Genomic DNA, 10,838 nt, shown 5'->3' with positions numbered 1-10,838 from the left:
CTGTCTACAAATTGTATGAATGTTGCTCAAGTTTTATTCAAGTTATGTAAAATCTGGGCTGTGCTTATAGAACATCTTACAAGTCTCTGTCCTAATACACTCACGTTTTTTTTTAGTTTTTTTTTTAGGCAAACAGTATACAGGCTGTAAGGGGCAGAACAAGAAAATGCAGAAATTGAATCATTTCTAATGCTGTCAGCTAAAAGATGGAGGTCATGACATGACGCATAAACTTTGGACATCATCTGCTTTAGCTTTAGGCCTTTGTGAGTTTTAGAATACACCTGGCTTTCCTATTAGATGGATTTGGTTTTCATAAAAGTGCTCATTCCATTAGAAAGTAATACTGTTTAGCTGGAACTGTTTGCTGATAATCCTTCGGATTACATGAGTTGTCTGGTTTGGCAACCCATTTTCATGTATTTTAGGCTAAGTTCACATGGCAGAAACCTTTTCCACCGTGTGACTTTTTCACATGGCTAGCCACAACGGGATGCCGATGCAGTGCATTGGCATCCCATTGCGGCCTCCTGCCCCCGATTAGGCCCAAATTAATGGGCCTAATCAGGTGTGAGTCTCGATCAGTGGATGCTGCGGCTGATAGGCTATGTCTCTTCTTTTTCCCGCTAACTGAAAGAAATCGCTAGCAGGAAAAAAGAAGCAAGTGACTTCCATTGAAAATAATGGGAGACATTTTTTTTTTAGGCGGATTCCGCGTCAAAATCCACCTGCAAAAAACTCAGTGTGAACATGCCCTTCTTAAGTAATTCCAGTTCAAGATTTTCATCTTTGTCCTGCATGGCGCAGGTAAGACAGTGAATTGAATTGTTGTCTGTGTTATGCCATATTTCCCCTACTGGGAAACTGCACACATGCTGCAAGGTTTCTCCCAAATTTCAACTGATTACTGGTGGTCTGGGAAAGGGGGGCATTTTGTGATCAAACTTATTATAGCGACCTTTCTAACAACTAGAGGTTTTCCAAAGAAAACGGTGTTAAACGCAAGTACCAATTGGAGTAACAAAGATTTACTGAGAGGTTTGTTCATTTCAACCCCTGTCCACTTGTCCTATAACCCCTCGTTCACATCAGCATTTGGATTCCGTCTGGGAGAGTCCACATGGAGACCTCCCCAAACAGAATACCAAACGCAAGTGCAAAGCACTGTAAAAACGCACGGACCCCATAGACTATAATGGGGTCCGTATGCTTACCGCCAGATCCCCGCAGGGATCGTGCGGACAGGAAAGTAGTTCCCAATCTGCTTTCCTGTCCGCATGATTAATGTGGGCAGCGCACGGCAAGCACACAAATCCCATTATAGTCTATGGGGTCCGTGTGCTTTTACAGCACAGCGCTTGCAATTGCGCTTGTATTCCGTTCGGGTAGGTCTCCTTGCGGACTCTCCCCAGACGTAATACAAAAGCAGATGTGAACAAACCCTAAGGGCAAATCCCTGCCTGTATTACCCAGAATAGGTGCATTTCCCTCTATAGTGCAAACATGTATTAGGTGCTATGTAATTCTTCCATCAGCTGAGAACGGTATGTAAAATGCAGTTCCTTTAAGGAAGATAATTGCTTTCAGAAAACCACTATTAAATCTGCCTCTGTTTTACAGCTGACTGTATGGGGTGTGCACTGCTATGTTGGAAATGTATATATGAGCTTATTGCTCGACTGCACCAAGCAATGTTCACACTGTGTACTTGGACAAGCAATCTGCAATCTGTGAGCTGCTTGTTGGTGTCATCTTTATTTTATGGGGTTACACATGGTTCTCAGTTTAGTTCTAAAATATATTCGCCCTTGAAACTAAGGCCCCACATAGTGAGCCACAGCCAAAAAATGCTGCGGAAATACTTAATCAGAAACGCATTGCGTTTTTCTTCAGTGTTTTTAACAGACAGTCCACGCAGTTTTCCTCTGCAGACTTTCTGCCCCTATTGTACTTATATGGAAACCGCCAGCATTTCCGTAGGTATAACTATCATGCTGTGAGTGCTTATGCAATCACAGCTTTTCAGGTGCACATCCTTTTCTGCAATGTGTGGAAGGGATTAGCTAGAATCCCATCCACTTTGCAGACACTGTAAAACGCAGCATATTTTGCTACAATGGAAATGCTGTATTTTTGCAACGTGGAGCCCTGGCTTAAAAAGGTTTTTACAGCATTGTAATATCTATCCTTAGAATTGGTCATCAACATGAGATCGGTGGGTGAACAGCACCTTGGATTCCCACTGATCCGTTGTTTGTAGAGACTGCAGAGCAGTATAGCCTGTCACTAAATACCATACACAGTGCTATATTTGGTATTACAGCTCAGCCGCAATCACTTCAATGGGACTGAGGCCATGCGACAAGTGAATTTGAAGTTACTGGCCTGCGAAGTGGAAGCAGTGATCACTGGAGTGCCCTGTCTGTTCATACAGCCAATGGTACAGGTAATGGGCCACCACCAGTCAGACATTGACAGCTTATCCTAAGAATAGGTCATCACCTGCCGGAAATCTACTTTAAATGGACAATACCTTGAAGCGACATCTTTACTAAGGGGGCATTCATACGGAGTAACGTGGCGCTAATTCTGCCACAATAACTCACGGCAGAATCAGCGTCGATAAAAAGACTTCCATTGACTTCAATGGGTTGCACGCGTTAAACGGAAGTCAATGGGAGACCTTTTATCAGCGCTGATTCTGCTGCGAGTTATCGAGGCAAAATCAGCACCATGTGAATGCCCCTTAATTGTTTAGTAGACATACAAGGGTCTGATGTATAGCACGAAAGCCTTTCACTAGTTTGTTATATTTTACCTCTATGCCTGTATTAAGAGCCAGTTTTCAGAAGGAGAATGACAAACATGCCATATTATTATCTCATAAAGTAACACTTTCTATTCCATATGCATATATGTTTTTCTTTATTATTATGAGTATTATTATTTTTAGCAGTGCATTATATTCTATACATGCCCCTCGGACTATTGTACATGATCATGGTGTCACCAGCACTTTATCTGAAAATTATGATTGTCAATTCACAAATGGTATCATATTCACATTACTGTCCCGGTAAATGATTGTGTGAAGATGTTCCATGACCTTATGTCACTTGCTCCTGTATAGGTCAAATGTAAGAACGTACAGCAACTTGAAATACAACACGGTATTAGAGGAATAGCTGGCAGTATCTACAATATCTACATGTACATAAACACCACCAGGATAGCTGTACAAACCGTTGAGTAGTTCAATTTCCATTGGAAAAAGTTGGACAATATAGCACACACATGTCCCCTTTACATAACTGTATTAGATTAAAAGGCCACTAAATCTAGGATAGAAATGGAGCCATCATGATGTGACATTTGCCAGCACTTAGAGGACCACTACGGTTGAAAAAGTTAATCCGGTATATTAAAAGAAGTAATGGTTACATTCAAAGATATAGAGATGTGAAGGCTCCCGTGACAATATGCTTGGCTCCTTCAACACAGCTCAAAAGATTTCCAAAAGATAGTGTAAAATTTTAAGTATGTTGGAATGGTCCAAAATGATTTGCATATTACATTGTTAGTCAATGGTATGGTTGGTAGATTTCTATTAAGCTATTGGTATTTTGGTTCAGTGGATATATACAATTTCAGTATGCTATGTATTACAGAAAAAAAGGGTTGTCAGATCATACTGTAGCTCATGTTTGGATTGGAGAAACATATAAAATGAACTATATACTACAAAATGCAAAGCTCATAGTAATTGCAAAACAATATCTGGATTCCATGCACATATTCCTGTACAGTCCAGGAAGGAGATGTGGTAGATGTCACATTATTACAGGTGGTGTCTCACAACATGGCTTAGAAACTACCGTCCACTTTGAGTATTCTAGGTCACTTTAGCTAACTTGAGAAAGATACAGATTTGTTTCCTGTGAACGTGTTAGTTCGGTTTCCTTATAAGAAAATGGCCTAAAAGCTCTTCTCAGTTCATGCACTGTGCCAGGCCAGGTGTCTTGAAGTGTTAAGTAAATTCCCGTCTGACTTACTAAGATGTAAATTTGGCACGTACGTTCTTATTAATGATTGCACTGCTTCTTCCTCAAGAAAAGTCGTCAAGGCAAAGTTTTTGTATTGCCACTTTTTTCTATTTCTGGAGCAAATTCATTCATCACCCTCCTCGCCAAAGGATTTGTGGTTTTTAAAAGCTCTGCAGCCGATGGCCGGCTACCCAGGCTGCTTTTGCTGCCCTTCCTTTGGAGAAGAGCCTTAAAGTCTTCATTTTTGCTGGAAGTCCGACTTATGCTCAAGGTTCCATATGAAGAGTCACTGTTTGAGCTTGATGAATTCTTAACTGGTGACACTGAACTTTGTCTGCTACCAAACTGGTCTCCAGAGTCTTTCCAACCCAGTAACTTCCTTTTTGACCTGAATAAAAAATGATGCAAAGTTTCCGTTATCCACATGCCAAAAATATTTGGGATTTTTTTTAAATAAATGATAGATTAGTAGAGATGAGTGAACAGTAAAATGTTCGAGATTCGATATTCGTTTTGAGTAGTCCCTCAATATTCGACTGGGGGAAAAATGCTCGTTTCAGGGGTAGGCAACATTCGATCAAATTGAACTTACCAAGTTGGATCCTCCGAGAAGTCTTCTCCGTGCAGCGTCCCCGCGGCGTCTTCCGGCTCTGAATTCACTCTCCCAGGCATCGGACTAGCGCGGCTATGCGCAGTCGGCTCTGCCCAGGCCCGATGCCTGGCAGAGTGTATTCAGAGCTGGAAGACGCTGCGAGGAAGCTGCACGGAGAAGACTTCTAAAGTTAGGAGAAGAACCAGCGTTGATTGGCCGACTGTATAGCATTCAGCCAATCAACGCTGGTTCTGCAACAAATTTTTCCATTCGAATAGCGAGTGGTACTCGATCGAGTACGAGTATTTCGAATACCATAGTATTCGATCGAATACCTACTCGATCGAATACTACTCGCTCATCTCTATAGATTAGTTATTTCTAGCATCAGAGCTCATACCTGTGAATCACCGTAAATAAGTCCTCAGTGGTTCGTGAGCTCACAAACACCTCATCATCATCTTCAATGATGGAGTCTGCTGTTTTACTTGATACACACTTGCTTTCTTCTTGCATTTCCATGTGGTTTCCTATGGTACAAACATACAATGGGATTAAAAAATACAGTCAAATTATGATACAATGGATTCGATTTTATGGCACAGTGCCATTAGAGTAAAAAAAAAAAAGGAATCCGTGGCAGATCAGAAAAAAACAGTCCTGCTTGATCTTGCCGTGGATTCTGCGGCTTGGGGGTTCCTGTTGATTAGGCTCATTCATCTTGGAGGAATTTCTTTTAATTTTCTGCCGTGTGAATGTACCTTTAAAGAGGACCTTTCATGTTGTTCTCCTACACATGTGGCTTTATATACCGCCAGAAAGCCAACAGTGCGCTGAATTCCTACATGTTCCCCTACTCATGCGGCTTTATATACCGCCAGAATTCAGTGCACTGTTGACTTTCTCCTTATGTGCCCCCGGGCTGGAGATATCGATGCCGTTAGTTTCTCTGCCCACCATTAGAATGGTGTTCCTGACAGTTTAGCTGGGTTGTGAGGAACGCCCCTCCTGACAGTACTCATCCATACACTTATACTGTGGAGCTGTTCCTCACAGCTCAGCGTCATTCTTGGGCGGTAAGGAACACCCCCTTTGATCGTAAAGGGCTATGGACAAGTACTGTCAGGGGGGCGTTCCTCACCGCCCAGCTGACTGTCAAGAACGCCCTTCTGACGGTTGGCAGAGATCGGTGCCGTTAGTTGGCAGAGAATGGCACCAATATATCTCCAGCCCAGGGGCACATTATGTATCCTATAAATAGAAATACCATGGCAGGCCCAGTAGATAGTAAATCAACCTTCATAAGTTACAACTGTTACGGTTGTTCTGAATTTTGGTCATGACAGCATGGTTATGTGACCTATCTCACCCAGTGCATACACAACACTCATATGGAATGAACAGAAAGGCAGAAACAATGAAATACAGCCTTATTTTGTCGGTGACTGTTTTTCTGGTTTCCTCATTCAATCGGGCACCCAATTCCAGGGCCACATGATTTCCTGTGCTGCTGTTATTCATGGGTGCCACACAAACACCCTCCACCCGACCCATCTATCAAAGTTAACGGAACCCCACTTTCCCCAGTCCCACAGGCACGATGTCTTGGCATAACACTGGACCTATCCTTTAAGTCACACGTTCAAACCCTCAACACCTCCTGCCGCCTCCAGCTCAAGAACATCCATCGAATCTGCTCCTTCCTCACCCCTGAAACTACCAAGATGCTCGTCCATGCCCTCATAATATCCCGCTTAGACTACTGCAACACCCTTCTTCATGGACTCCCTGCAAACACCCTCGCCCCCCTCCAGTCCACCTTAAACTGCGCTGCTCGCTTAATCCACCTCACCCCCCGATCTTCATCGGCTGCTCCCCTCTGCCAGTCCCTCCACTGGCTACCTATAGCCCAGCGAATTGAGTTCAAGCTATTAACGTTAACATTCAAAGCGATCTACACCCTGTCCCCTCCATATATCTCTGAACTAATCTCCCACTACCTGCCCACACGTAACCTCAGATCCTCCAAGAAATATTTGCAACTGTCCCATTCATCTAAAAGAGGGTTGGAGAATCCAACCTGCAAAGTAACCTCATTCAGATAAGTGTACTATTAAAATCAAACTGTATCAAATGTACATGTAGATGTATTATACACAGTGAATATTACTCACCTGGGAATGAGTCCACAGACACAAGATCTGGTTGCGCAGCATGAAAGACTCCTTCAGTACTATATTTCTGAAATTCAATAATATCCGGAAAGGAGCTGGCTCCAGAACACATAGTGACAATGGGAGACAACCTTTGTTCAGATGAGGATGATACAATTTGAGGTGGAGGTGGTGGACTAGTCACTGGTAAATGTATACCGCTAGGCTTTTTCGGAATAGGTGGTGGGACCTTTACTCTTTTTTTATCCATATAAGTCAGACTCTGGAGAGATATTCTTTCTGGAAATAGTTTTCCCTTGATGAGTTCATCTTCATCAGTACTGCCCTGTGAGAAAATTCGAATATCTGAAGATGCTGTTTGGAAGTAATTTTCGGGAGGTGGGGACGGGTCTAAGGAAGGTGGTGTCTCCACACGAGTTTCACTATCATAATTCTTTCTGGGGCGCATTGTTCCAATTACCATGTAGGCATCTTGAGGAGATGCTTGATCTCTAAGATATTTTCCAGGTGAAGATGGTGACATCACAGGTGATTCTGGTGTCACTGCAGTAGATCTGTAAGAAAGGCTGTTCGGTCTTCTTGACATTGGCGGTTTTTCAGCAACTGGTGGCTTTGTCTTTTTTTCTGGCAATGGGAAAGCCTCATCTGTCAATTCATCAATGTGATCTATAATATCCAAACTATCGTCTGTTTCTGATTTGCTGACTGATCTAAGACGAATTGACCTTAGGTCTGACTGAGTTACCATTGGCATTATGGGTTGTACTGGACTGGTTTTCTGATTCTGATTTTTAGAGCTAAAAGTTGACTCAGAATGGTTTCTGCTAGTCCTTGCCTTATTTTTCGAAGACTTTCTTACTCCTGTCAAATCCAGATGTGTGGGTGGTGTTAAAGGTAAATCAAAAGATTGTCGGACACTAGGACTTCTCTCTATTGGAGAAACAGCAGGTAGAGATGATTTTCTTTCAGGAACCATGGGCCTTACCTTATTGGTCTGATAAGGTGAGTGCCCTAAAATTAATGATGTTGGCACTGCCGTTGGAGTCTCGGACTGGCTTGAGTAACCGCTAGATGGGGACATCAAACCTGGAGGTTTCCCAGGTGATGACATCTTGGAATCTGTATCTATAGAAACTTGGGAAGGAGTTGTGGCTCTTGAATTGGATAGAGATGTAAGTGACTCTGAACTCCCCTGTACCCTTTTGCACTCTATCACTGTGGTACCTGTGGCTGTACTAGAGCCAGATAATGTCCTGTGCAAATCATTGGACCTACAATCACTGAGATTCCAGTTCTGATTAAAATGCATGCTTCTTGATGTTGGCATGGTGGCATTACCTTGCATGGATGTCTGGACATAGCTATTTCCTTGACTATCATATGCAATACAGAGACTTTTAGGTCTTTGGTCCTTTGGCATGGTAGCTACTGGCTGTAATTTTTGACTACAGGTATCTTTTATCAAGGAAACACTACGTGCGGGAGGAGAAGGCTTTTTCTTTGGCTTTCTCAATGAGATACTTCTGGATCTTCTACGTTCTAGGTTTTCTTGCTCAGATACAGCAGAGACATTTTCGGTACTTGTGCTTTCCTCAGAGCTTCCACTGGGATAGTTTAGGGCATAATCTCCACTTCCTCTCCTGTTTTCTGTGTAAGTAATGTCTACTGAAGACATGGACCCCGAGTCTGTGGGCATTGACAGTGACCTCTCTCTGAATGTGCATTCAGTGGAAGATGGTGGTAAGGTCGAGCAGTTATTCATGTTACTTGCTACTGAATGACTAGGGTAGAAAACAGATTTTGATTTCTCGGTCTTTATTTGTTCTACAGATGGTGATGGGAGTGTTGCACTTGAACAAGAGCTTCCTAAATTGGTCCTTATGTTGTCTTTCCTTATCTTAAAAGAACCACTTTTACTAACTCCAGGAGACGCCATGGTTGTGCTAGAACTTTTTCCTAGCTCACTGGCATGCACCTGTTGACTTTTTACTGGACTAGATGGTGTCATATAGTTGAATGTATTTCCCTGACTGTTAGCAGTATCCTTGGATCCATTACATGGAGGATTGGAATATATCATGGTTGTACTATCCATACTGCTTGGTGATTGTAGTATATGACCAAGGTCGCTGAAAGTTTTCCTTAATGGCAATTGCTGAGGGTGGGGTGTTGCTGCTCTTCCTCCTGGATGTCTCCCATGAGATGACTCTGATTTTGCGGGAGGAGAATCTGGTGGAACAGAAGGCTTTTCATTGCTTGTTACTCCATTGACATTTCCTATAGAATGAAAAAAAAAGGAAAATTATTAATAGTGATTATACAATAGTAAATTTACAATAGCTTGTTGAAGCAGAATCATGCCATAGAAAGCAATTATCTTTGGATGTGTAGTTAGCCTTAGGAACTAATAACTAACCTACTACTGTAAACCACAGAATGGATTAGAATTTAGTTGGTTATTTTTTGTACAGGAACAACCTTGTTCTTTCTCTCTCACATTCAAAATGAACACAAAAATAAAAAGAAATGTTTAATTTAATCAACAAGTACTATGTCATTGAAATATAACTATGTCTAGCTTCTGGACTTGAGGCTCATTCACACTAACATATGTCTTTTGATGATTGCTACAAACTGATGCACATAAAAATAAGTATGATCCTTTATGATTAGAAGTATTCACAAAAACATACCAAAACATAAAAAATTTTAAAAAAATGTGGACATGCCCATAGTATGACCATCAGTCTTGCACATCCAATCCACATCACCAACAGGTGAATGTTGGTATGACAAGCAGATGTATCTTTGCATTAAGGTAGCAGGTCCTCGCTAGGCCAGAGGAAATACAGTATATACTCGAGTATAAGCCGACCCGAATATAAGCCGAAACCCCTAATTTTACCACAAAAAACCTGGGAAAACTTATTAACTCGAGTATAAGCTGAGGGGGGAATGCAGCAGCTACTGGAAAATTTCAAAAATTAAAATGGTCAGAGTTTTTGGGTGCAGTAGTTGCTGGGAAAGGGGAGGGGGTGTTTTGGTTGTCTGTCTGCCCCTTCCCTGAGCTTGAGGACTGTTTTTTTTTCCCCCACTTGGAATTCAGCCTGGCTGAATATAGGGGATCTGCAGTGCTCCTATTAACCCCTTCCTGACGGAAGAGGAGCACTGCAGATCCCCTATATTCAGTAGACCAGGCACTGTCAGACACAGGGAGACCTAATGTGTTTGTGTTTCACAGTAATTTTCTACTTCTATATGTATTCTAGGGAAAGGAGGGATTTAGAAATTTTATTTACTATATTTTTTATATTTTTTTTTAAAGCTTTTTTTTAAAAAACTATTTTATGGGAGATTCTATACATTACTATTGCGGCTGGTCATAGACCCCCCCCCCCCAAAAAAAAAAAAAAAAAAAAAAAAAAAAATTTTTTTTTTTATTTTTTTTTGCTTGACTCGAGTATAAGCCGAGGGGGGCTTTTTTTCAGCACAAAAACTGTGCTGAAAAATTTGGCTTATATTCGAGTATATACGGTAACATGATAAAGAGAATTATTGTTAGTATTGGTAGGACTGTAATGGAGAAGGGCAAATCTCTGAGAATCTGTTTAGTCTCGGATGAGTTTTTGGACGAGTTTATCCTTTGGTACATTTTGTCCCAAACTTGTTCAGGTAGAACCAGAAATGAAATAGTTATACTCTGGGTTCTGGAGAGACCACAGAGTATAATAGGAGGAGGCCCGGGGAGGAGTAACAAAATAACATTTATACTCACCTTCTGTCTCGTTCTAGGCTTTCTTGCAGAGTCTGGTATTTTTTCTCAGCCACCTGGGTGACGTCATGCACCCTAATGCGCCCCATGTGGCTATAATGGGGTCTATCAGTAATCCATTATTTTCCCCCTGACTTCACCGGGTGAAATATTCTGCACTGGAGGCTCTAATGCAGATGTGAATATAGTCTTATTGTGCTACGTTTTTGTCATAAGCTGAAGTCATCTCAGAAGTTTAAGAAATGGATATATAAATG

General features: G+C 41.8%; 1 protein-coding gene across 5 annotated transcripts in view; it reads right to left on the bottom strand.

Annotated features, from left to right (window-relative positions):
* Positions 1 to 1,412: 1,412 nt before the first annotated feature.
* Positions 1,413 to 10,838, bottom strand: part of NHSL2 (NHS like 2) — a 168,009-nt gene continuing 158,583 nt past the window's right edge. For all 5 annotated transcript variants that reach the window (XM_075259356.1, XM_075259357.1, XM_075259358.1 and 2 more), the window contains 3 exons: positions 6,810 to 9,086; positions 5,036 to 5,165; positions 1,413 to 4,431 (listed from right to left, as the gene is read on the bottom strand). In XM_075259356.1, coding sequence (XP_075115457.1) covers positions 4,119 to 4,431; positions 5,036 to 5,165; positions 6,810 to 9,086 — 2,720 coding nt within the window. In that variant the 3' untranslated portion in view covers positions 1,413 to 4,118. The remainder of the gene's footprint in view (positions 4,432 to 5,035; positions 5,166 to 6,809; positions 9,087 to 10,838) is intronic.

Source organism: Leptodactylus fuscus, chromosome 11 (assembly GCF_031893055.1).
Source record: "Leptodactylus fuscus isolate aLepFus1 chromosome 11, aLepFus1.hap2, whole genome shotgun sequence".
In the NCBI taxonomy this organism is placed as follows: Eukaryota; Metazoa; Chordata; class Amphibia; order Anura; family Leptodactylidae; genus Leptodactylus; species Leptodactylus fuscus.
The sequence above is the reverse complement of the archived record's forward strand: the minus strand, read 5'-3'. Positions and strand labels throughout refer to the sequence as shown.